The 27,606-nt window shown below is 38.8% G+C and overlaps 1 protein-coding gene across 1 annotated transcript; it reads left to right on the forward strand.

Annotated features, from left to right (window-relative positions):
• The first annotated feature begins 5,689 nt into the window (after positions 1-5,689).
• Positions 5,690-27,542, forward strand: LOC111641402. The gene is made up of 3 exons (XM_023387563.1): positions 5,690-6,593; positions 23,803-23,989; positions 25,932-27,542. Exons 1-3 carry the CDS (start codon positions 5,829-5,831, stop codon positions 26,999-27,001), a joined length of 2,022 nt encoding a protein of 673 aa, XP_023243331.1. The 5' UTR covers positions 5,690-5,828; the 3' UTR covers positions 27,002-27,542.
• The last annotated feature ends 64 nt before the right edge of the window (positions 27,543-27,606 follow it).

The raw sequence follows: 27,606 nt of genomic DNA on the forward strand, positions 1-27,606 counted from the left end.
GATTGTCACCCCTTAAGCGCAATTCCTTTTATACACGTAAACAGGACAATCAACCTTCCTGTGAGAAACACAACGCGGGTTTAAAGTGAGAGTATGCCATACTTCGAATATAATTCCTCGTTATTTCTCGACACAAAAAGATCTGGGTCCATACCCAGTTGGTAATGGGTAAATTAGACATTGGCCCATTGCACGCCCTAAAACTCTCACCATATTTAGAGCATCGATAGTCGATGATTCCAATAATCACCATGTGAAGCAGGTACACTAGAAACATGTTTCAGTTGGGCAGCTTGACACGCATCGTGCCTCGAAACCTGCTGCAGCAGGCCCATCATGTTACTTACTTCAGGACAGTCACCCTGCTGCAAGCGTTTGTCGCTTAGAACTTAACTTTGAACAGAATCTAACAAGCGAAAAATTGGGTCATTTCTAAGTTTACCTTCCCCTTTTTAACACGTCATCTGTGTGTGTGTTTGTACTCACTCCAGTAATGTCAAGGATGAACCATGGTTTCATTTACCTTCTACCTTCGATAATTAAATTTTGTCTGCACCGTTTACTCGAAACATAATCTAGAAATCTCTTTCCCTTTCCTCCATTAATAACAATTATTTACCAATTCCTACCGGTCACGTGTCGTCTACTGTGTTTTATTACACCCCACGTGAAAGTTTTAATGAGTTATTTTAGGAATTAGAGAACCGAACCCACTCCGCATAACTCGATAAGGATAATTAGTGTTTTTCACACGCTACTCCATGCTTATTAAAAATTTAATAAGCCTTTCAATGAATTAAATCATTCGACTGTAACGTCTTACAGGAGGAGGAGGAGGAAGAAGAGGGGGGATACTTAAGTGCATTAGGTTTGTTCCACGCGCTCTCCTCGATAGAGAAAGCGATTTTCGTGTTTAATTCTTTAAAAAAACACACGAAAAATTCCGTGACGTAGAATTATCACCAGGAAAATTTCCAATCTTATCCATGAAAATGCAACAAAGCGTAAAATATCCGCCATGTTTATCCCCATCCTCTTTGTGGTCAATTAGTTATTCCTGTCTGCAAACAATGATTAATCCCTGCGAGTTGGGTAATGGAGTAATGCTATCTGTTTGCTTGAAATGTACATCTATTTAGTAAAAGTCGTTACCAACGTGTTGCATACTTCATACACCTTAGAAAGAGTGAAAAAAACAGCATGAAAAATTACTAAATCATTTATTTATCTGATGTCCCATGATGAGGAGATTCAGAGATTCAATGCTGCCGTGTGTTTTTTCTTTTTTTTTAAATCCATCATCGCGTTCTGTATTAGATTTATGTAGAAAATGGGAGAAAGTTCAAGTTTTATGCACGAACGAGCAGAGGTACACACGAACATCTCCGTTTGTGTAGCTCATGAGTAATGGTCATGCTGAAGGACGTGTTGAAAATGATACGAATCGATGAAGTTTAGCAGTTTTTAATGGGTGTACGAAGAGGAGGAGATGCGTAATCATGCTTCATCCTTCATGCTGGAAGGTAAAAGTTAAAGAAAAAACAACATGAAATGGATGAGGAGGTTTCAGATGATGATGGTGCTCGTGTTTTTTTAATCCATCATCACATTTGGTATTAGAAGATTTATATAGAAAACGGAGAAAGTTACACGAAGAACACCCCATTTTGTGGTGCATGAGGAGAGAGTGACGGCTTACAAATAATGGTCATGCTGAAAGTAGTGTTCTTCAAAAAAATTCTTGTTAACAATGACACGAATGGATGGTATTTAGCGGCTTTTATGTTCGTATGTGAGAGAAATGGATGTGCAATTCCGGATGTGAAGAGTAGAAGGATGGCGGAGCGTGACGTAGATCCACCCGATAAAACGTATTTTTATTTTTATTATCAGATGAGAAAACATTCAACTGACGATAATTAATGAGGTTTGTTTTTAGCAAAAGAGTTGCGTATTCTCAACTGGTTTTTGGTTATTAAAGCTCTCGTTATAGCGTTTTTTTTTTTACATCTTGAACCTTGAACATTTTCGAAATTTTAATGACTTTTCGGAGGAAAGGAGCCGTGTTTTTTTTTTTTTTCCTGCTAACGTACTTAATTCTCGCTAAAAAGTCACCTAATTTAACGCACGCGAGCCTCAACGTACCCGATCCTCGGTGATGTCTTCGGCACGAATCTTCATCCTGAAATATCCTTGAAGAATTGATGGCTAAATTGTGGTTCATTATGGCTTATTATGAGGTTTAATTCTATTCATTCGGCAGCGTAAATGAGGGAATGAGGCGAGTTGCCCATTGACTTCAGTACGAGTATGGGTGAGGAACAGGGTTCGGATATATTAGAGCCACACACGAGTTGAAAGAGGAGGAGGAACCTCGTGTATGTTACAATTTACTAATATATGAGGTTCCTCGGGTGTAACACCCTGATCCGAATTGCCCACGAAGAATAAATACAGAATAAAATCTTGTGATCTTAGAAATACTTGAGGTAAGCAACATAAATGTGGGGAGGGTGAGGCAGGTAGGTCCTGAACCAAATTCCTCAATCGTAGATGTTCTTGACCTTCAATACAATTGAAAACACGGGTGAAGGATAACGTCAGGATTCGAGATGCCCATGAATCCACATTGGAGTGTATAGAATAACAACACGTGCCCATGGACACGTGTATTCCACAAAATCGCTACCCTTCTTCACGAGAGCACCCCCTTTTTATGCCCACGCTCCCCACTTAATTTGCATACAAAAAAAATGAAGCGACTGTCGAATAATGTGACGTAAACGCGCGTTAAACACATGATTTAACAAAGATAACCTTGACGACGCTCAACACTAGAGACGTATTAGTTGTGTGACGTAACGACAAATTAGTATCATCAAGAACATCTTTCAGACGTCCTTCGACAAAGGACAGGGTCGACTTCTGAGAAACACACGGTAAAAAAAAAGGGGTCGTTGTGTGTAGATAATGGCGCATGATCGAGGGCAGGCCCTTGTCAAACAATTAGTTCACGGCCCCCCTTCGTGGGGGGTGAGAATCGGCGTCATTAACCACGTTGTAAGTACGAATTCTGTCGATACACATCACTCGACCACCCCTGAGTTGTGTTTCGTTAATTGATACCTGACACTTAAAATTGTTTTAGGGGGCCTCAGTAGAGAAGAATCTATTGTTTAGTTCGTCTCTTGTGTTAAGGACGTATTCGGTAATCGAATCCGGATCCTCCCCGCTATCAGAACACTAAATTTGGATGCTTTTAAGTGTTGTTTTTTTATATTTTAAGGCTAGGATTAACACCGTAACTCGATATTCGACTTGTGTTTCCTCAACTGGTGTTCGCCAAGTGTTCTTCGTTGGTTTAAGGGGGATCGCCAAGTAAAGGTTGGGAAGTAAGGGGTATAAATAATATCAAAGTATTAAAGGGGAACTTACTTAAAACAAGAGGGCAAACGAAAGATTGAATAAGTAATCGTTCAAAACTCCATAAACTCCTATTTTAAGCCCAAGGAGGGGTGTTCGGAGAAGGGGGAACAAACACTAAAAAAACACACACACACGTTACAATGCAGGGTTGCATTTCGAGTTTTAAAATCGAAGGGCCTCTGGGTATACGTCAGACTCGTTTTCTGTGTGTTTTTTAACCCCCCGAAACACCATAAAAAAGGGGTCGCTCCCAGGAATACCCCCCGTGTAGAAAGTAACCAAACTCGAATTGTGGGCGGCCCAATTTCACTGGCAGCTAATACAACTTTCCCTTTTCTCAGGCGGACGTTACCCTCTTGTAAAAAAAAAGAAAAAAACCGCCCGTAACCCGTAACACTCTCCTTCCCGTATTGAGAAAACAATAATCTGGTGTATAATTTTCATTCTGACGAACCAACCTTGTGTGACAAGCAGGCCAAAATTTCGCCCCCCCCTCAGGGTGCTCGTCTATCGGGCGTAACTGGGTCGCCCCAGGCGGAAGTAGACGACGGCGAGGGGGGGATGAGAGTTCGTAATTACGCTTAAGACAGTCGTGTTACGTTGGTTTCTCCACTGTTGTGTCGTGTAAGCGCGTTTTCTTTCGTAGTTTCTCCTCAATTTAACGTAACGAAACTGTTACGCTAAATTGAAACTATACGCACTACATGATTGACAATTGTTGTTACGCTAAATCGAGAGAGTAATTCACTTTTAGAACCGATAAACGTTCAAAGAAATGCTTCAGTTACGTCTTCTACTACTAGTCACGTTGTTTTTTTGATTTCAAAGCGAATTATTCTCACGATTTAGCGTAACGATAGTCGTAAAACTGTTACGCACCGCATGTTCGACTAGTGGAAGACGTAACTGAAGAATTTCTTTCGAGAAATGATTGTATTTTGTGTATTTTAAATAATGTTTCTCCTCAATAAAGCGTAACGTAACTACTGTACGTAAATGTGTAGTTTGCGTTACGCATTACGCGTATAAACTGACAGAAAATGTAACTTTTCTGTGAAATTTACTTCGTTTTTTTTTTTTATTCTACTATTTTGACAGTGTTAAAATCATTATTTCCCGTCAATTTAGCGTAACAACGTTCACAAAACAATGCACGGATGCGTGTTACGAGTTACATTTACGAACAAGTAAATAAAAGTCTTTCTTTCGAATATACCTTGTATTCATTTAACACGACTTTTTATCACCAGTTTAACGTAACAATAATTGTTAAATTCGGCATAAAAATACCCGTAACACAAGTTAGAAAGCGTAACCGAATTGCATATATATTTTTTTTAAATTCTAAATTGACATTTCTCACTAATACAACGTAACAATATGCACAGAATATGTACTTCGTGTTACGCGTTACGCTTATAACCGATAGAAAACGTAACGTAATTCTTTATTTAAAGAGTTAAAATAAATTCGGAAGTGGGGGGTGGACAGAAAAACGCACGTCACACCACTTCGTTAAAGGAAAAACAAAGGGGGGGAGGTTTTATTGACTTTCGAGTGTTTGTTTGTTTACCAATCAATGAGCTTCACTCTTCGAGTCACTCGACCTTCTCTCCCTCGTCTGTTTGTCTGTCTGCACGATCCATTCATTACACTACTGTCGCGTCACGTGACTCCCATTGACCATCTCAACAATGGACTCGCGATAATAATGAGAAATAAACAAAGGCGAAAAGCCATATAAAATGAGACACGTGACCGTCTGTCTGCTCGCCACCTCCCCCCTTTTCTTTTTTAATGAGAAGAAGGGGCACACGGGGGGGTTGAGCTCGGCCGCCACCCCCTTTGTTTTATTTTTCGCGTAACGTTTGGCGTAACGTATCGAACGCAAATAAAAGAAGGGGGAGAGGGTGAGGTTATAACGCGTTAAAACCATTCGATTTTTAATCCAGCGGGAATCCTCGCGAGCTCTCGCTCCCTCCCCCCCGTACGAAAATAAGTAAAGGGGGGAGGGAGGGAATTGGACAATTAGCCCTGGAGAAATTAAGGAGGAGCGCATTCCTAAACTGGGCCGCGTTAGGGGGCCCGAAATTCCCGACGGGGGAAACGGAGAGTCGAAGAGAGGGGGAGGGGGTCGAGCGGGCGCGTGCGTGCGTGTGTGTGACGCGTTACTCTGTTACAATTCGGAAAGTTACGCCGTTCACGATTGGCGGGGACGTTAAACACGGGTTAGATGGAATGCTGTAGTGTTGCTTGGCCCGCAGCTAGTGTGCACGAGGAGGTAGTGGGGTCAGGAACGTACTACGACTGCGCGTGCCAACCAGTTCCGTCAACACTCGACAGTCGACGGTGTGGCTCTGATGGTAGCGGTTTGTAAGCGCTTGCCTGCTGTACAGTGAGGTATGGAAGCGGTAGCGTACAGCTGGTTGGCGGCTGCCTCGTGCTCGCCCCTGTTGATCATGCTTGCCGTGTGGACCCTTTACATCTTCCACACCTATCGAAGACAATGGAGAATGGTGGACCTCTTCTTCCTGGCCGTGGTGGCACAGGAGATGGTCACCTCGTCGTTTGCCTTCGCCTTTGCCGTCTTCAGGCTCATCAATCCCAGCCTGGAGCCCGCCTGCGTCTTCCTTCAGTGGGGTCTCACCTCCACTAGGGCCTTCCAGATCGCCACCCTCGCCTCTTTAGCCGTAGACAGGGGCCTGACCTTGCGCTGGCCCTACAAGTATCGTTTGAGTGTCCGCAGGAACCAGATCCGTTACCACATCGCCGTGCTTGCTGTAATCTCTGTGTTCGTCGGGGTGGCTGCGGTGTTCGCCCGCGTGTCCGGCAGGGGGCCCTGCTCGGTCAGGCCCTCCGCCTGGGATGAGAAATTCTCTGTGTTCTTGCTATCCCTATACGCCGTCCTGGTTCTAACGTCCTTCGTGTGTTGTGCCCATGTGGTCTGCCACAAGTGCAAGAAGCGTACCGGTAAAAAGGAACCGCTGCCCGTTACCGATTTCGGTACCTCGTGCAGCGGTACCGGTTCCAGCAGCAGCGGCGGAAGTTCCCGGCCTCTCAGGCCCCTCAGATCGTACAATAACGACTTTACTACATTGGATATGAGGTGGACCGCCGTCTCCTCCGTTTGTATCTGCTGCTACACCGTCAACCATGTACCGTTTTTGGTAAGTACCATTACTTTTTTCCCCTAATATTTACCGCAGGCCCGGAAAAACTTTACGAATTCCCGCTTGTTTATAATGTAACTAGCTAAAACACGCAAGAGGCCCTTCCCATTCGGTCCTTAGCATCACCTGGTACATTATTTCCTCGTCTGTGTGGGTCACTTCTCATAAGGTTTCTTTTCTTCCCTAAGCTATAACATATGTTATAAGAGGCCTATGAGGCCTAGCTGTGTTATAAAAGCGTAAATATATAACTACAGCATCGTTGCTGAGGCCTTAAACTGTACCAGTAGTATATATTTTACCTTTTATTCGATCATATAGGGTTTGTTATGACCCTATCGAGTTTAAGGGACCCTTCTCTTTGCAAAAATTAATAATAAGGGCTCGAAGGATTATATGTAGCACCAGGCCTTAAGCTATAATTTGTTCTGTCGGGCGTCACGTGATACATTTTCTCTCCTCATCAGGTGATGTATTATAGGGCTAATCCCTAACATACGAGGCCTTCCTCTTTTACCAAACGGTAACAAATTTAAAAACATAAGGCCTTAGCTTGTGTAAATTCGGTATCACGCGGTATAACTTTATCGATTATAATATAAGATTTGTTGTGCCTCAGTAACCTATAAGAGGCCCTTCCAATCCAGCAAATAACTAAAGAGGTGAGGCCTTAACCTCTCATATAAATCCAGTCACACGCTGCACATTTTAAGTCATTGTGCTTCAGTAACGTATAAGAGGCCCTCTTTCCTTTTCATATTGATCTAGCTGTAGAGGCCCCACCAAGCTGAGCTTTTATGTCAATCAAGCATCACACGGTACACTTTACCTGTAAAGTACAAGAGGCCTTTCCGCTCGATCGAATAACCGAGGAGGTAGTAGCAACAGTCACGCGAGTCCTTAAGACGAGCTTTAGGTATAATTTAACAATCTTATAGTGTTTGTTCTATCTCAGTAAGAGGCCCTTTCACTCTATCAAATAGCTAGTCTCGTAATTGAGGCCCTAAGCCCCGAGCTTGCGTAGTTAAAATCACGTGGGTACATGTAAGATTCGTTGTGCCTAGGTTCCTCTCTCCGCAAGAAGCCGAGATATCTGTAGTGACGTAATACGAGGCCCCAAGCCACAGCCCGCGTATAGATCCGGACCTGGTCGTCACGTGGTACAATTCTACCCGCCATCCGGTCGTACATTTCAATTGTTAAGTACGTCCGTTTCGCTAGTAAAGGATGTCCTCTGCCAAATTACAAAAAGCAGGATACAAAAAAAGGAACCTTACTCTTCCGCTCGGAAACGCGTGGGATGTGGACCGATACCCACCAAAAAAAAAACGAAAATAATAATACAAATAAAGGCCCTTAACGAGGGCCCTAAACTTGCCGATGACCTTATAATTGAATTTGCGGTTCGAGTTGTTTTGAATTAAAGATCCTGACGTTACACACACTAGAAAAAAAAACAACTAAAATAAAATTTAAAAGGCCCTTTATAACGAGGCCTCTAGACTCGCCGTCGACCTTTTAATTCAATTTTCGGTTTGATCTTTCCAGAATTTAAAGTCCTAAAATCTCATTATACACACCAGAAAAAACAAGTAAAATAAAACAAAAAAGGCCCTATAAAGAGGGCCCTAGACTCGTTTTATAACTCAATTTTTTGTAACGTTTTTCCCGAATTAAAGGACCTAAAATCTCATTATACACACCAGAAAAAACAAGTAAAATAAAACAAAAAAGGCCCTATAAAGAGGGCCCTAGACTCGTTTTATAACTCAATTTTTTGTAACGTTTTTCCCGAATTAAAGGACCCAAAAACTCGTTACTCGCACAAAAAAAAAGATAACGAAAAAACTAAAAACAAAACTAAAAAGGCCATATATAACGAGGCCCCCCTATCGACCTTATAATTTAATTTTCGGTTAGAGTTTTCCAGAATTAAAGGGCCCGAAAACTCGTTACGCTCATCACAAACGAAAAAAAAAAAAAGGAACCCGTTTCGTGCCATTGACACTGCATCTACACGAATTTTACTCTCCGAAAATTCGGTACGTTCGTTTGTCGATTCTCAACCGAAGAATTGGAACTCCGAAGGTCAAATTCTCGCGCGAAAAAAAAAAATAAAATAAAATAAAAGAAACACGCGCACACACACATACACATACACACGTCACTGTTACGTTTCGTAAACTTAACCCATCTCCGGTTACGCAATCGGTAGGTCACGTCGCTTCGGGTTCAACTCGTGACTCTTACTACAATAAAAATGCCCGTTACGGCCTTGTAAATATGTTAGAGCACGTGTTACGTCCCTCCGAATTCTCGCGTTTTCGTTCCCGTCTCTGGGATCCTTGTGCGTTAAAACGGGATTTTCAACCCGGATTGGGCAGAAGTCGCGGCCATTATCAGACCGAAACTCGATATAAAGTGTGTTGAATGTTCGGATGAACACGACACGGATTTTCACTGATTGAAAAATGCGCATTCGTCGTCACCCCCGCCGTCAACCCCCCCGTGTCTGTCGTCGGTTAAGGTTAGGCCCGAAATTATCGATTTGGCCCTAAATCGGGGTAAAAAGGTCGTATCATTGGTCGTTTTCGTGACGTTTGGCCCTAATTCGGAATAAAAGGGCCTTATCATTGGTCATTTTCTTGCAGATTTGGCCCTAAATAGGAATAAAAGGGTCTTATCATTTGTCATTTTCTTGCAGATTTGGCCCTAAATAGGAATAAAAGGGTCTTATCATTTGTCATTTTCTTGCAGATTTGGCCCTAAATAGGAATAAAAGGGTCTTATCATTTGTCATTTTCTTGCAGATTTGGCCCTAAATAGGAATAAAAGGGTCTTATCATTTGTCATTTTCTTGCAGATTTGGCCCTAAATAGGAATAAAAGGGTCTTATCATTTGTCATTTTCTTGCAGATTTGGCCCTAAATAGGAATAAAAGGGTCTTATCATTTGTCATTTTCTTGCAGATTTGGCCCTAAATAGGAATAAAAGGGCCTTATCATTTGTCATTTTCTTGCAGATTTGGCCCTAAATAGGAATAAAAGGGCCTTATCATTGGTCGTTTTCGTGACGTTTGGCCCTAATTCGTAATAAAAGGGCCTTATCATTTGTCATTTTCTTGCAGATTTGCCCAAAAATTACGGTAAACAACCCTCATTACCCATTTTCGTGACGATTTAGCCCAAAACCACAGGAAACCTCTCATTTTCCTCCGGAATTCATCCCAAAAACACCCCCCATCCCCGCGGCCACCTTAATTAAACACACACAGCCCAAAAACCCTGTACAAACCAACGTAAATACCTCTCCGGATTGACCGGCGCTCGAGACAAAAGGGGGGGGACGGAAGGGGGAGGAGAGGGTATCAGTACTCGTTAGTATTATATTTCGGCCCGAGGCACATCTGGTCACTCATTGTGACAGCCTACATCGTTCGAGCATCGAAAACTAACCAAGCAGAAACGCCGTTTCAGCGTGAGAACGACCTGACATCCCCGGCAGGGTCAAGCGTGATGAAGGCAGCAAATTCGTCCCTGGCAACACCGGTGTCCGCTTTACTTCCCCCCTCTCTTCCCCCTCTCCGGGTTATAGGTCAAGCGCGTGCCACGTGGCGCGTTATACGCGGACCCCCCCCCACCTGCTCGCGATATCAAGGTCGAGAAGACGAAAACCTGTTCCTCCCTCCCCACCTTTTTTTTTTTTTTATTCCTCCACCCCTCGAAATTCCATTTACCTTCTCGATTTTTTTTATGGCCCGTCCGTTTGTCTGTCCGTCCCGATGATCCTGTGTGTTTTTTTTTTAATAAAACCAGCGTAAGTGTGTGCACTTTTATTAAACAAATTGCGCAAAAATCTCCCATTGTTATGGTAGTTTATTAAAATTTCTATTATAAAGAGGGTCCTCCAGTTTCGATTGGCCCATCGCCCGGGACCATTTTTCAACACAGGAAACGGGTATTTTAATTGTTTGTGGGTTTGACGAAAGCAAAATCGACGATTGTCAAATTCATTGTTCGCCTTTCACCTTCGACAATTGTGCGCTTTTTTTTGTTGGACGGATGTTAACATTGTTAAGAGCTTTTGGCCTTGTTTAGAAGTGTTTCCTGTGTGACAGGAATGCGTTCTTTTGTTCCTCCATCGTTTGTAAAGGATACTTTTATCGAATTAATCCTACTTAATTAGAGAATGCCCATTATTTGTTCTGTGATACGCACCAGGGTTTCGGGTCGCGATCTAGAAATTAAGGCTCGAAATTATAGTGTTTTTTTCGTAGTTCCCTTGTCCTAAAATACAAAAAATTATTGCCTTTTTTTTAAAAAAAACACTTCTGTTTGTTGTAAATGTAACTTCTTGTCCTGAATTTTCTAAAAAAAACACAAGGAATTGCCTTTTTTTTTTGTTGCATTTAGCAGCATCCTCTTACTCTAAATGCCTTGAATTTTCCAAAAAAGACACTAGAAATTGCATTGTTTGTGTGGTTTTCTGCAGTTTCCTTGTCTTAAAACACAAGGAATTGCCTTTTTTTGTGGTTTTAGCAGCACCCTCTTACTCTAAATGCTTGGATTTTCTTTAAAAAACGCAATAAACTGCAGTTTTTTGCGTTGTTTCAACATCACTTCGTCCCAAATTTTCTAAAGAAACACAAGAAACTGCCATTTTCTTTGGTGTTTCCACATCACCCCTTACTATAAATGTATTCATTCAACCTGAATTTTCTTTAAAAACAAGCAAAAAAACACTTGGAAGATAAGAATCACGTTAACATGCTCCATTTACAAATATAAAGATACGTGTTTTCTGCTGGGGGGTTTAGCATCCGTTACGTCATCCAATCTGAATTTAAGAGAATCTAATTGAAGTAATTTACATTGTAAACTATTTATAGAAAGGAGTAGAACGGATCCATTTTCTTCCCATTGAGCCAATTAAGATTTGTCAAGGTTAAAGTTGTTGTCCATTGTATGCGACATTGATTCTTGTTTCCCATTAACACCCACAGGAAGGGGGCTACTGGTGTCTGACTTTCCTTTTGTATTCACTTTAGCGATTGCATCACGAGATAATTTCCGGGTTCTTTTTTAATTAGAAAATAATTAAATGAGTGATGTGAGGCGAATTTCTTGTGTATTTACGCCCTTTTCCCCCTTCTTAAATCAGCTGGTGTTTCGATCCTTTCGTCTCATAAATTACCATCCAAAAATGCAAAAATTGACCCCCCAAAAAGCCCAAAATGTGACTCTAGTCCACCCGTTTACTAACAAGAACTTTGACCCCTTTTCCTCCTTAAATTACCCTCCAAAAATACAAAAATTGACCCCCAAAAAGCCCAAAATGTGACTCTACTCCACCTATTTACTAACAAGAACTTTGATTCCTTTTCCTCCTTAAATTACCTTCCGAAAATACAAAAATTGACCCCCAAAAAGCCCAAAATGTGACTCTACTCCACCCGTTTACTAACAAGAACTTTGCCCCTTTTCCTCCTTAAATTACCCTCCAAAAATACAAAAATTGACCCCCAAGAAGCCCAAAATGTGACTCTACTCCACCTATTTACTAACAAGAACTTTGACCCCCTTTCCTCCCTAAATTACCATCCAGAAATACAAAAATTGGCCCCAGAAACTGCAAGATTAAATTGTGGGCCTCATTGCTCCTTCGAAAATCCCTGTCACCTATTTAAAATACATTTAATATTTCCTAAACTGGATACCTTTCCCCCTTATCTCTAGCAAGTTGCCTGAAGATATTGAGGCACGAAGTTGGCCTTCATCTTGTATCACCTCCAAAACTTCATAAACAAAATAATTGCAGAAGGATATTATGGCTTTAATAATAAATCCTTTTTTTAAATAATTTTATATTTTAGATACGGGGGAATAAATTAATTTATTGTCTATTTTTCTCTTAAATTATCTTCTAAAATAGCGAGACATCTGGAAAAATTAGACCTTATCATACTCTCAAAAATCCCTAAATAAATTCCCTTCAATCCTCAGAAATCCTCTAAAAATCTTCCTGCGAAATCGCTCTTAAAACTTGTAAAATTCCGAAAGAAAAAATCTACAAAAATTCCTAGGAAATGCTTTCAAAGTCCTACGAAAATCCTTACAAAATCCCTACGCAACGCTTCCTAAAATTTTCCAAAAATACTACGAAATTCATGCAAAACTCCTTAAAATCCTCACGAAATGTTTCGTCAAACTTCCACAAAGTCCTATGAAATTCTACGAGAGATTTTACCAAGCATTTAAGGATTTTAATGAGTCCTTGCGATTTATGAATTTTGTAGGACCTTTGTAAACATCAAAAAATTCTTAACGAAATTCTTCCTAAAATTCTAAAAAAAAGTCCTACGAAACTCCTTCCTAAAAATATTCCTTAAAACTCGTAAAATATTCCTAAAAAATCCTCCGTAAAAACCCCTAAAAAACTTTTTCAACTTCTCTTTAAAACCCTTTAAAAAAAACTCCTAAAAAATTCTCCCTAAAACTCACAAAAAATCCTAAAAAATCTCCCTAAAATACTCCTTAAAATCCCCTTTTAAAACCCCTAAAATCTCCTTAAAAATTATCCCTAAAACCCACAAAAAATCCTAAAAATTTCCCTAAAATACTCCTTAAAATCCTCTTTAAAAACCCCTAAAATATCCTTAAAAATTATCCCTAAAAACCCACAAAAAATCCTAAAAAATCTCCCTAAAATACTCTTTAAAAACCCCTAAAAACTTTAAAATTCTGTTTAAAACATCCAAAAAAAAAAACTGTTTAAAACTCCTAAAAAAACTTCTTAAAAATCCTCCCCAAAAACCCTTATAAAAACCTAACATTATGGGCTCACGGATACGTATCATATAGAAAATTTCGAATTAAGTAATCCACATGAAAACTACAAAGGAAACAAAGAAGCAATTTTCCTTTTTCCAAATAAATAACAGAAAATAAAAATGGCCGAACAAAACACAAGGGCAAAAAAACACTTCAGGTTTTACTCATTCTTTACATAGATCCAGGAAATGCACGCAATTAACTTTCCGGGTCACCAGTCTATTTCTGTTTTCTGCAGCGCTCCACTCGCTTCTTCGCCATTTTCCGCTGCAGAAAATTCATTTTTTCAGCACGAAATTCCAAAAAAGATCAAATATTTCTGCAGGAATTTTACGAAGGACTTTTCGAATTTTAATGCCCAATTTCCTTTTTTACTTTCCACTACTTTCCGCTGGTAAAGCGCCAAATAGAGCGGAGGAAATTCGTCCCCCCAAGGCTAGGAAGTTATTATATATAAATATAATTTTTAATAATGCCGATTCTGAAAATAATTCTTCCGCCCGGTTGCTGTAACAAATTCGTTTAATTAACACGCGGAAACGGAGGCGCTGTCTCTCTCCCCCCCTTTGCTACTCTTGCCACGCGTAGTTGTGCGAATTTCTCGTAGGAGTGACACACGTGATGGGTTGCTCGTATTGTAAATTCCTGTTTTTGGAGTCGTATCCGTGTTTGAAATAATGACTACTTGCCAAATATCTGTGTTAACAATTTGTTGCGTGCCCTTTTAAATACGAGAATCTGCTGCCCCTTCTGGACACTAGAATCTATTCTGTCTCTCCTTCTGGACATTAGAATCTGTTCTGTCTCTCCTTCTGGACTTTAGAATCTGTTCTGTCTCTCCTTCTGGACATTAGAATTTGTTGCTCCTTCTGCATACTAGAATATGTTGTGCTTCCCCATCTAGACACTACAATCTGTTATGTTTCTCCTTATGGACATTAGAATCTGTTCTGTCTCTCCTTCTGGACGATAGAATCTGCTGCTCCTTCTGGACATCAGAATCTGCTGCCCCTTCTGACATTAGAATCTACTTTCCCTTCTGGACACTAGAATCTGTTGTGTCCCTCCTGGACATTAGAATCTGTTATGTCCNCAAATATCTGTGTTAACAATTTGTTGCGTGCCCTTTTAAATACGAGAATCTGCTGCCCCTTCTGGACACTAGAATCTATTCTGTCTCTCCTTCTGAAGATTAGAATCTGTTCTGTCTCTCCTTCTGGACATTAGAATCTGTTCTCTCTCTCCTTCTGGACAATAGAATCTGCTGCCCCTTCTGGACATTAGAATTTGTTGCTCCTTCTGCATACTAGAATATGTTGTGTTTCCCCATCTAGACACTAGAATCTGTTATGTTTCCCCATCTAGACACTAGAATCTGTTGTGTCCCTCCTTTTGGACATTAGAATCTGCTGCCCCTTTGGACACTAGAATCTATTCTGTCTCTCCTTCTGAAGATTAGAATCTGTTCTGTCTCTCCTTCTGGACATCAGAATCTGCTGCCCCTTCTGACATTAGAAACTGTTGTGTCCCTCCTGGACATTAGAATCTGTTATGTCCCTCCTTCTGGACATTAGAATCTGTTCTCTCTCTCCTTCTGGACAATAGAATCTGCTGCCCCTTCTGGACATTAGAATTTGTTGCCCCTTCTGCATACTAGAATATGTTGTGTTTTCCCATCTAGACACTAGAATCTGTTGTGTTTTCCCATCTAGACACTAGAATCTGTTGTGTTTTCCCATCTAGACACTAGAATCTGTTGTGTTTCCCCATCTAGACACTAGAATCTGTTGTGTTTTCCCATCTAGACACTAGAATCTGTTGTGTTTCCCCATCTACACACTAGAATCTGTTATGTCCCTACTTCTGGACATTACAATCTGTTCTGTCTCCCCTTCTGGACAATAGAATCTGCTGCCCCTTCTGACATTAGAATCTACTTCCCCTTCTGGACACTAGAATCTGTTGCATCCCCCTCGCAAACACGAGAATATATTGCGTCACACGTGATCGATATTAACAATTGTATTCATTACTTAACTCACTCCGAAACAAATTCCTCCCTTTTACCTCTCTCACAACGCGTAATTATGCAAATTACCCGCAGAATTGACAGGTCATTAAAGTGTTTATATAGTCAACTCTTGTGTTACGAACAGTTAAGACACAGGTACTACAACTCGCTTCTAGTCGATAAAGTGGGAGTGATTCACTTCTGTTAACGTGACCAAAATAATAGCTGCCGTTGTCCCGTTACGAAACTCATTCTGGAACAAATTCCCTCAATTAACACGCGGAAACAAATTTCCTCCCCCCTCTCTCTCTCTCTCTCGTTTAGCTACACTTAACAACGCATACTTATGCAAATTTCTTGTAAAGTAACACTTGATTGGCTGCTTAATTCTCGCGCCGAAGGAGGGCTCGTCAAAATTATACGCTAAAAAGGGGGTGACGCAAGAAATTGATGCCCTGAAGAGAAGGGAAGAGCCAAATTCATGCGCTAAAAAGGGGACCACACGCGCTATAGGGGACAGATTTATATTGTTGTTTTAAGTAACACCACTAAACCGGGGGATGATTTTAATTCGAGTTGTCACTTCCGTTAACGTGACCAAAATAATGGTCCATTACATACCGCAACTCATTCGTGTAAGAAGAGAATTAATTACACTTAATCTTTGTGTTTTATTTCTTTTAATGGAATGTAATCGGTGTTATTTTTAGTGTCAACGCTCCTTAAATTAAAAAAAAAACAAAATAATTATTCCATTGACACGAAAATATTTATAATTATAGCCAGGTAATTCTTCTCCAAGCTCCTATTATGTAAGCCATTGTTGTGCCCCACGCTACCAAAAAAAAGGAGCTTTACTATTGTGCTCTTCTGGTGTCCTAAACTCGTGACTCATCGAATAAAAGGGCTTCAGAATGAAATTTGAAGTGGCAGACAAGCTTTCCCACATCATCTACCGTCTCGGGGGTTGCCTGGGCTTCAATAAAAATACCGGTTCACGAGTGTTTACGGGGTCTAAAGGTGGTGCCACTACACAAGAATCCTCCCTCCTATGAATATAAAAAGTTTGGAATTTTGTTTATGTCTAGTTGAAGGTGGTGACGAGTTGAGAGAATCTAACGGTTAAAACACCCCATTCTCTCGTTCAAAATCGGGAGGGGTGGGCCCTATTCTGTAGTGTGAAGGATTAGAGTGAAGCACCCCACCTCCGCAGGTTTAAATGAGTAGTAAAGTGGGTTTAACGGGGGGGTGCCACAATAAAAAAACGGGAATTATTTTTCGTACTCTGGTCTAGGTGACGTGATGAGGCCATCTTAAACATCCCTAGGGCCCTATTGTACAGTGTACAGAAGTCTGTTTGCAAAAGGGTCTAAAGGGGGTGCATAATATGAATTTAATTTATGCCTTTATCCATCTGAAGGGATGGCGACAATAAAGTGTAATTAATGGTGTCGAGCTGTCCAGAACCCCAATCTCCTGTTCAAAATCTTGTCAGGGGGATGGTTCCTTTTATTCTCTGCTGTAGAGAACATTGCAACCATCTGCTCTCTATCCTATCTCCAACAACGATTCATTATATGACAGGGATGAAAAGATTTAAGTAAAATGGGTCTAAAAGGGGTGCCACAGCAAAACGATTCAACCTAAACGCTAAGATCTCGTTTTATTTATGGCTCCATCCAGCTGAAAGTGATGACAGAATTCCGTTTCATCCCCTAATCTCTTGTTCAAAGTCCGTTGAGGTGTTGTATAGAGGACAGTATGGCCATCTGGATTTGGAATAAAGCAACCCACCTCCGCAACGATTCATTATTTAGCAGGGCATTCGTCCCCCCTACTGGTTAAACACGTCGTCTCTCTAGGGTTTCCATTATAATGAATATACCATTGATTTCACCACAATCCCCATCCCCAAACCGGTACATCAAGCTAAACATTTACGCCCCTCGACACATCTGCACTACGTCTACACACATACAATACCGTAACGGTCACGACTAATATCAAGTACACCCTTGTTAGGTCACCTCTAACCCACACCAACGTAACCCCTACGATAATTACTCACCTTACTTCAAAAAAATACCTTATGATAAATTTTGTAAGTAAACGTGAACGTTGCGCATCAATTAATTAGTCACGCTTGTTTGCGTAACATGCTCTTGTGTTTCGTAATTCAAACTTCAATTACCTTCTTCCCCCTCCCCTCCCCCAGCCGCCGCCATTCTAAGAATAATAAAAATTCAAGGTCGTAACGTCCACGTAACATTCTAACCACCTTGATACACCAGGCTAGACGAGACGTAATAATGGGTTTGTCAACTATGCACATCACCAGATCTACGTAATTATGTTACTCCGGTACACACACACACCTCATATAAACTATCGAATGAGGGGGGGGAATATTTCGCTCCCATTCAGGTGTTTTCTATGCGTGTTAACTCTTTATAATAATAGAAAACTAACCTAGAAAGTAAGGCATTTGTAGTGTTTGATCCTTACGTTCACCCCTTAACTTTCTCTGTAGGGTTTAAATATTCTAAAAATGCATTGTTTTCGATCGATTATTAAAAGGGTATCGGGTCACGGAGTGGTATGATCTATTTGGTTTATTGTTTCTCTGGTATTATTATTGTTGTGTCGAGTGCTCGTGACCCCATTTCTCTCGTGTATACGTTACACACTTCGTAGGACATTCACACCAACGGTCATACAACGAAGGGGTTGAAAGTCACCGGAAGGTATTCGAAAATAGGGCGAATTTTATATCTATATACGTAACTGGCAGCACTTAAAATTTTAGAAATATATCCGGCAACATTTCTAAAAATATATTTGCTCTATAAAGTCTCCATCTTGTTTGAGCTTCGATTGAGCTCGGCTCAATTGTTTTTTTTATTGAAAATTAACGAATGAGACTTAATTAAGGGTTATTTATCATTGTCTGTAAATAACTTGTTAGAAAAACTCTTAATTTATACGGGAATTAGAGCGAAAAGAAGCGATTCAACTCGTACATCTACGCGAAAATTAGAATAAAGGCCCACTGTATTTTGTAACGACGGATTTTTGGAAGAGAAATTTGAGGCCCCCTATTTCACTTCCTCCCTGGCATTATTATGCATCGAATTTCAATGCGTTAGAATCAAATTTTACGTAATGCAAGTGTTTTTTTTTAAGGCCCGTATACAAGAAAGAGTGCGCGCATAGAAGAGAGATCGTACGATAATCAATGGAGGAAACTTAAATTTTCGTAGTGTAGGGGGTGGATGTCCCCATTCATCACTCACTAATCCAATTAGTATGTAAGATTTATGGTAATCTTGCGGACAGATAACGGACGGGCAAAGCGAATACATAAGCTGTTTTTTTTTTTTCTAAATTGTTAAATATGAAGTTTTATAACCTAAATAAAACTTTGATAAATAATTTAAAAATTCATGCGCTGAATCTTTTAAAAATTATTGTGTGCCTAGCAGATTAGATGCATTATAAACATTTCTGAAGCACATTAATGCCTAGCAGATTAGGTGCATTATAAACCTTTCTTAAGCACATTAATGCCTAGTAGATTAGGTGCATTATAAAGGTTTTTGAAGCACATTAATGCCTAGTAGATTAGGTGTATTATAAAGGTTTCTGAAGCACATTTAAATCTCAAGATTCAGTTGCATCACAGAAACATTTAACATGTAAATGCCGCGGTACCCTGTTTAACAAAACACCGACCGTTCTAGATGATATCACAACATTAATTACATCTTTAATATCGTTAAGATAAACATCTACGTATCCACATTTATGTGGTTCTACTTTCTGACAGGCTCACGAAGAAGCTAAGTTCAGGTGTTCCAAAGCTACACGTAAGCTTCTCTTGATTTTTATTCCAGATAAAACACCTGTCAATCTATTGTTTTCCAATCAAAATCGAAAGTTACAGGACAAAATTCTGCAACGTAAGCTAATTAAACCCCCCTTATTTATATCTATATTCTGGAATGTTTGCTAGTAACACCACCCCCCGCAGCAAGTCTTCCTGCTTTCTTTAATTAAAGAAGAATCTTCCGACGGGTCGTTGACGTCTTCAAATTCAAAAAACGTCACAATAAAAAAACTTGTGTAATTTCTAAATTTTGTTAAATAAAGCTAACTACGTCACGCAAGTTACCAGAAGTTTGCCTCGAGATATTGTATAATAGTAAAGCGGAGCGTGATGATAATGATGATGATGGTAGTTAAGCCACGCGGCTCTTCCTGTAAAGGAGAGCCGAAATCATCATCTTAAATGGTGACTCGCGTGGATAAAAACTGTATAAATTGGCTGGGTGCGAAATATGGCTCCTTGTTTTCCTTGATTATGCCACCGTTTAACGTGGCACATTGTTAAGTGGGCAAATTCATGCAAGAGAATTAGTGTTGAAGGCTTAAAATTTGAATCATTACCCGCTTAATTCTTCATATTTTCTACATTCAATACTCAAAATTTGCATTGAGATGTGGTAACATTATGCAACAAGCTTATAAACAATGCTTGTATCATGTTCACAAAACGTGTAAATACTGTATTGCAATGCGTTGATGAGTCATTTAAGCGAACGATTCATCCGATTTATAACTGTTTTCTCAGTAGAAGAGCGAGAAATGTTGGTGCAGGAAGATTAAATTATCCAAATCTTCCAAAAAAATCACTCTTGAAGGCCTAAAAATTGATTCATTATCCACTTGATTCTTCATATTTTCTAGCTTCGATACTACAAAATCATACTGAGACGTGGTAACGTTATGCAACACGCTTCTAATATGGTAGTGTATCACGCAGGAAGATTAAATTACGCGAATCTCCCAAAAAATAACTCTTGAAGGTCTGAAAATTGAATCATTAGCCGCTTGATTCTTCCAATTTTCTAAACCCAGTACCGAAAAATCGTACTCAGTAGTAGTAATGTTATGCAATACGCTTCTAAACAATGTGCAATACGCTGCAGGAAGATTAAATTTACTCGAACCCACCAAAAAATCACGCCGAAAATCCCCCAAAAATGAACAATCAAGTGGTTTATCCCTTATATTTTCTAGATTTAATTCCAAAAGATTACGTAGAAGCTTGATAATTCGATGCAACACACTTCTAAGCATCGCGCAACACGCTAATCCTTCGGATGCAAACTGATTTTTGTAGAATTATACAATTATTTACATTATAAAATACAGTTATTTTAATGATTCAATGTGAAGTAATGCACGAATAATGCGAAAAATATGAAAATTAAAGTTCATGAATCCGGAAACATTAAAACATTTTCAGGGGGGGGTCGAGTAGTGCTTAGCACGCTCCTGCAGTACTAGAGCTTTTGAAGGAGAAATTGTCGTTAAAATCCAGCAGCGGGTGCATCGAACCAGATAAATAAATAAATAAATAAATAAAAAAAAGGAAAAATCGATCATTGACCCCCTTTCACAAAGGAAAATAATAGAAAACGATTCATTCATAACTTTGCTTTATCATCTTCCAATCATCACTAAAATAATAATAATAGTAAAATAAATTAAATGCTAAATAATTTTATGTTGTGATAATTATTTTATTTGTTAAGAGGTCAGCGCCACTTTTTGTTATTTTTCTGTCGTTTCATCCTCATTATTCGGCCATTTTTTTTTTGCCATATCCTCTATATTTTCGTATAAATTTATACAGCATCCGAGAACCGATCCAATTAAACTTGTATTTTTATTTAAAATGTCAAGAGATATTTTCCGCCATTTGTTTTTAAGAATGATTTCTCATCTTTTTTTTTGTGGTATTTTCTTTATTTTCTGAATGAAAAAATTAGACTGAGAGGTCAGTCTCATTCTTTATCATTTATCCTTCATTTTAGGTCATATTTTTGTCATTTCTCCCACTTTTAGATCACATTTGAGTAATTTATACACGAATTTAGGCCATACTTACGTCAATTCTCTTCAGTTTAGGCCATATTTTTTTCATTTCTCTCCAATTTTTCGGTAATATTCTTTTGCCTCCTTTGTATTAAGTCGAATGTTTTGTCATTTCTCTCCCATTTTAGATCTTATTATTGCCACTTCTCCTCCATTTTGAACCGCTCTTTTTCCACTTCTCCTCCATTTTAAGTCGCTCTTTTTCCACTTCTCCTCCATTTTAAGTCGCTCTTTTTCCACTTCTCCTCCATTTTGAGCCGCTCTTTTTCCACTTCTCCTCCATTTTAAGTCGCTCTTTTTCCACTTCTCCTCCATTTTGAGCCGCTCTTTTTCCACTTCTCTTCTCCATTTTAAGCCGCCCTTTTTCCACTTCTCTTCCATTTGAGCCGCTCTTTTGCCACTTCTCCTCCATTTTGAGCCGCTCTTTTGCCACTTCGCCTCAATTTTAACCCACATTTTTGCCATTTATCCTCAATTTTAAGCCACATTTTTGAAAATTCTCCCGAATTTTATATGCTATTTCTTCACATTCGGAGCGGAAACCATAAGACAATAGAGCACTCTCGACGACCGATCAAACAAAATTTGCAATTTCCTTTTTTATACCCCGGGTTTTGTTAAAATTCACAAAGGTCATGACCCCGAAAGGATCCAGACTTTGCAAGAATTTCTGGGTGGTTAAAAGGTAGCATTCGAGTAGACATTATAGGCGTAGAGATTTGTTTTGCATGGGTGGTACGTCGTAGATACACCCAACGGTATCGACTGAATGATTCTGCATGCCTTGCTCATTACTTCCAAAGAAAAAAATAAAAAATAAAACAAGCAAATTGCAAAATGTGAACGGTTCTAGTCATGAAATATGTTACGCGTGAATATTTAAATAAATTTTCCAAGACGTCTTCCATTAATAATGCCACCTACAAATGCAAATACAGTATTCTGTTTGATTACTTACCAAAATATGCAAATTTAATTATCTCGTTTAGCAATTTTACTTTCCAGACTGTTATATATAACAGAGGGGAAGTGTGGCCATGGGTCAAAAGTTGATAGGGAACTTGTAACGTCGAGAAGTGCAAAAATTCGGAAGTTTTTTAATGTGTGTGTGGGTGGGGCACGATTCTGTGCGCTCATTTTGAAGCTTAATAACTCCTGTGCCTTTTGTTGAATATTTTTGAAATTTTACAGGGAAGTTTCTGTATTAGGAGGCACGATGCTCTTAAATTTTGGTGGTTAAAGATCGACGGGGTGGAAAGATATATGCGTTCACGTATCGTATCTCGAGTGGGGTCGGACTTCACGAAGAGTTTTATTCGTTATTAACATTTATACCCTGAAAATTTTGCCATTTTATAATAAATTAATAATATAAAAAGTATATAAAAGTATAAAAGATGGCGCAACACGCAATTTTAACTCTTGCCGGGAAAGTTACTCAACTCAACTCGTTGCTGGATTTTTTTTTTTAAAGACATTCAACTGAAGAAGAAATAAACGAGATCGGTTCGTGTGCAAATAAGGAAAAATTTGATTGAATAAATAAAATATATGTATAAAGCTGCACCGGACTCTACTAAAACTAGGTTATTTCAGTGTATTGCACGTTTTTAACGTCCATTGTTCCACACAGATTATCCTCTATCGACAGCCTGTTTTTTTTTTTGCAGTTTATGTAGAATTTTAATAATTCTTTCGTGTTTATCTCCTTGTTTACTTGCATTCGCGTGAAGTTCGTAAACCTCTGCAGTACCTAAACACCTTAGTAGTTTCTTATATTCATTTATAAACTCCTGTATTCCTTTATAATCCTTACTACCACTGTTTTCCTTAGTAACCTTTACTACACTTTGTACCCTTTACAGTTCCTTTATACTTTATTATCCTTTCTGTAACTCTTCTAACCTATGTGCTTGACAATCTTTGATACTTTTTGCACGCTATTATTATTTTTCAGTTCCTTTATACATTATTATCCTTTTATAATTCATTCTATATCCTTTGGAAGAGTTACAAAAGGCCTAATAAGGAATAAAGACTGTAAATTCCTTACAAATATAAATAAATATGTAGCCCAAAACGTAGTCAATGCGCCAAATAATATTTTATGCAAAACTAAAAAAAAAGAGTTGCCAAATTTAGCGAAAAGTAGTCAAATCTGGCAACATTCGTAATCTACCTTCATGTGCTCTGCCCTCTAACGGTTCTTGTATAATTTACATTAATTAAATATTTTAAAAACTAAATTTTATTAATAAATAAATTAATTACTATATTAATTCGATAAAAAGGTTTTAAATTAAAATATATATATATGTTATAAATCTTATGATACGCCGCCATTTTGAATTTCGAATTATTCAAAATGGCATCATATCTAAAACGTATTTTATTACCATTTAATTAATATTTATTCTTATTTTAGGTATTTAATGTGGTGAGTCTTGTGGTGCCGACATTTTGGTCAGCTTGGCAAGAAAATATTATTGTTTGGCTTCGTTTACTGGAAAGTTTATTGATTCCAGCCATACTTTATTTTACGGATTTACCTCATCGTGGCGCTGTAAAGAAAGCATTTCAGAGAAAAAGCGGAAGATTTCCAGATAACAATGGTAATTATTTAGTTTAATGATAGCTAATTGGCTAAGTATTTTCTTAAAAAAACATTCATTAAGATATAGGAGGATTCAGTTTTGAATTCGAACTCAAATCCTCTCGCATCTTGTTTGAATTCGAACTCAAATCTTCCTGTATCTTGTTTGAATTCGAATCCTCTCGCATCTTGTTTGAATTCGAACTCAAATCCTCCTGTATCTTGTTTGAATTCGAACTCGAATCCTCCTGTACCTTTTTGAATTCGAACTCGAATCCTCTCGCATCTTGTTTGAATTCGAACTGGAATCCTCTCGCATCTTGTTTTAATTCGAACTCGAATCCTCTCGCATCTTGTTTGAATTCGAACTCAAATCCTCCTGTATCTTGTGCGAATTCGAACTCGAATCCTCCTGTAACTTGTGCGAATTCGAACTCGAATCCTCCTGTATCTTGTGAGAATTCGACTATAAATCCTCCTGTTCTTATACGAATTCGAATCCAAATCTTCCATGAAAATTCTTATGAAAGATCATCGATTCAGTGCCAAGATTTCTTGTATCCAAAAGTTGTAACGTATATCAGGCCTCGTCTCATCACCAAATAATGATACACGTAAAAATATGAGGCCTTAAGATACAGTTTCATAACGCGAGGCTCTAATCTGCAGTTTGTTTAGCTTAATACACTCGTAATAATACGTGTAAGGTCTTATGTTAGGGTTATCCCATTATGGGCCCGATTTAATTAACTAAAATTATAGTGAGCACATAGCCCATTGAGAACACACGTAAACAAATCTAAACTGTAATGATTTTGAAATATATCCGTATATAAAAGCCCATTAATTCTAACAATTTAGTAAATTTAAATCCCAGTTCCCATTATCACGCTGAATTTCAAATAAAGTAAATATTCTTCAACTTAGGGCCTCGTGCCTCAAAGAGCCATAACTTGCCCATTATTATTACACGAGTTCAAGTATACTTTTATGCAAATTACAGGTAGCCAAGAGATTAAATTGGATTTTTATTACGTAAAATGAAACTCGGCGAATGAACTTATTATTATTAAATGTAGCTTTTGTAATCGTCACACAGTACAACACTTGTGTAAAGTAACAGTGGGCGATACTTACGTAATAGAACACCCACGTAACTACTTGAAGATGTTATCCGATCGAGTTTATAAACAATGTCGATTCTAGGAAATTGCTTCTAATCATAGCTAAGAGCAATTTGAAGTAGCTAACTTGTTGAAAACAAGTTTTAAAGGAGTTTTTCTGAGAATGACACTATTTACAAACAGACAGACATACACACGAGCGCGCGCGCGAGCCGCAATGTTATATTTCCGGACTGCAGTAAAATAAGACCTACTTTTACGCTCCCTTTTAATAAATTTTTCGAGTTTTTTTTGGGGGGGGAGGAGGAGTGAAGTGCTCGTAAACACGAAGCAAAAGACCTCTTTTGTAGGCAGGAAGTAATAGAACCACTTTACACACCAACTGACGTTATATTCGCGAAGAATTTAAATTCCTCAATCGGTAGATCGCGAGCTATACACGGGAAGAATTGTTTAAGTTTGCTTTCCATTTTATTAACTGAAAAATTCGAATTTTTTATTCGTAAAGTTCGGCATTTCTTCAACCAGTAGATCACGACTAACAGTTGGGTTAATTTAATATATAGAACTTCCCAACTTGTTGATCGCGATCGACTGGTTGAAAAGCCGAACTTTACGTATAAAAAAAAAATTGTAATTTCATTTATGTAATTAAAGTGTGTTTATTTTCAGGAACCAAGCTACCAACCAGTAGCTCGCGATCTATACTTGGGTTAATTTTTCTATAGTGAGCTTCCCAACATACTGATCGCGATCTACTGGTTGAGAAGTCAAAGTTTTCGAATAAATTTAGGAATTTCAACGTTCCTAATTAACATAAATTTATTATATTTTCAGGAACCGACAATCGAATACGTCCATACTTGGATGATATTTTGAGTGGACACAAAATAGGACCAGGAAATTACCTGTCGAGCTTTCATCAGCCTAATGACTTACCGGTAATGCGTCACTTGGCAATTTTTGGTAATCGCGTGGGGTGGCACGACCACATTCTATCAAACGTCTACTCTCTCCCACAACACAACGATGCCTACTCGAAAAATTTGCATATGATGGCGGAACCAAGAAGCTACCTTACTAAACAATGCAACATGGACAATGACCTACCCGAATATTCGGTAGACACGTGGAAGGAAGATGGATCCCACATCTATGCCACGTTATCCGAAAGTGCCAGCTTTCAGTCAGTTTTCACCAACGACAACATGGAGTTGGCTGAAGATGGCGAATCGGTCACAACGGATGCTAATGATGATTTCGAATTTCATGAAGTTCGCCCAACGCAACAGCAGCAGGAACTTCATCTTCATCATCATCATCATCATCACCAGCAGCAGCAGCAGCAGCAACTCTACCCAGAAGAGAAAGAACAATTCGAAGATCAGCCCGAATACAGCATAGATACCACTTCGGATTCCGACGACGACGATGATGATGAAGACGATGAAGTAGAAGTACGCAACGATCAATTTCTTCAAGTATACAAAATGAGCATGGAACAACTGCAGAACAATGCCATAGCGAAGAGTTGCTCCATGGCATCCATGGACGACGAGGGAGTTAGCACGGATGATGACGAGGAGGAGGAGGAGGAGGAAGAAGAAGAGGAAGAGATTTACGTACTCCCGGTTGCTCCGAGATCGAGCATGGCACTCTACAAATTACAGCTTCCTCGACCGTTCAAGGCAAGGAGCGAAAACGATTTAACATGGCTGTCGAAGGTGGTTGATAGTGACTCAAATCACGAGAAGATTCCCGAAGAAAAGTGCGGAAGGAGTGCCATACTCGATGCCCTAAACAAAAATACGAAAAGGAACGTCAAGAGACGCACTAGTTTAAAAGAAAGCGCCATTGGAGGACCCTCTCCAACTAGCAATAACGTTACTTTATCGGGATTTGTGTAAACCGCCAAAAAAACAAACAAACACCAGTGAGAATTTGGACGTTTTGTACAAAAACTAGCCAAGAACTTGTAGTTTTTTGACTACGGAAGAAATTGCAACGAGTCCATCTTGGAGTTTTCTTAGAATCATAAAGAAAAAGAGCCTCCTAGTCCAACTAAGTTGTGCTTTCGGAACGAATTCGATTAACCATGGTTATGTGGAATTTATTAAAAATTAACAGAATATATTATCAGTAATCGAAGCATGCCATCAGGTTATTATAATTAATTATTATTTTTACAACAGTTTGTAACAATTAAAAAAAGAAACTGTTATTTATTTACAATGTTTAATCAAGTCGACATTTTTTTTTTTAATTCTTCGTACCTACGTGGCTCCATCTAACGGCAGCGTGATAAAACATTACGATAATGTTTTTAAAATGCCAAAAATATATACATATATTATATATATTTTTGCATTTTTTTATGTATATAATTTTTTTATTAAGCATTGTAATAAAAACTGAAATTATAAAATAGAAAAATGACTGTAAATTATTTTTATAAAATAAGTTATATTAGGGAGTGACGTCACCGACAAAATAATTTATTCGCGTCGAAAGA

This window comes from Centruroides sculpturatus, unplaced genomic scaffold, assembly GCF_000671375.1.
Source record: "Centruroides sculpturatus isolate CEXI.00-Female unplaced genomic scaffold, Cexi_2.0 scaffold1333, whole genome shotgun sequence".
In the NCBI taxonomy this organism is placed as follows: Eukaryota; Metazoa; Arthropoda; class Arachnida; order Scorpiones; family Buthidae; genus Centruroides; species Centruroides sculpturatus.

Bases quoted from the DNA above. Each gene is read 5' to 3' on its own strand.
- LOC111641402 (XM_023387563.1), top strand. From the start codon at position 5,829: ATGGAAGCGGTAGCGTACAGCTGGTTGGCGGCTGCCTCGTGCTCGCCC. The intron at 6,594-23,802 runs GTAAGTACCATT...TTCTTATTTTAG, and splicing joins TCAACCATGTACCGTTTTTG to GTATTTAATGTGGTGAGTCT. The intron at 23,990-25,931 runs GTAATTATTTAG...TTATATTTTCAG, and splicing joins AAGATTTCCAGATAACAATG to GAACCGACAATCGAATACGT.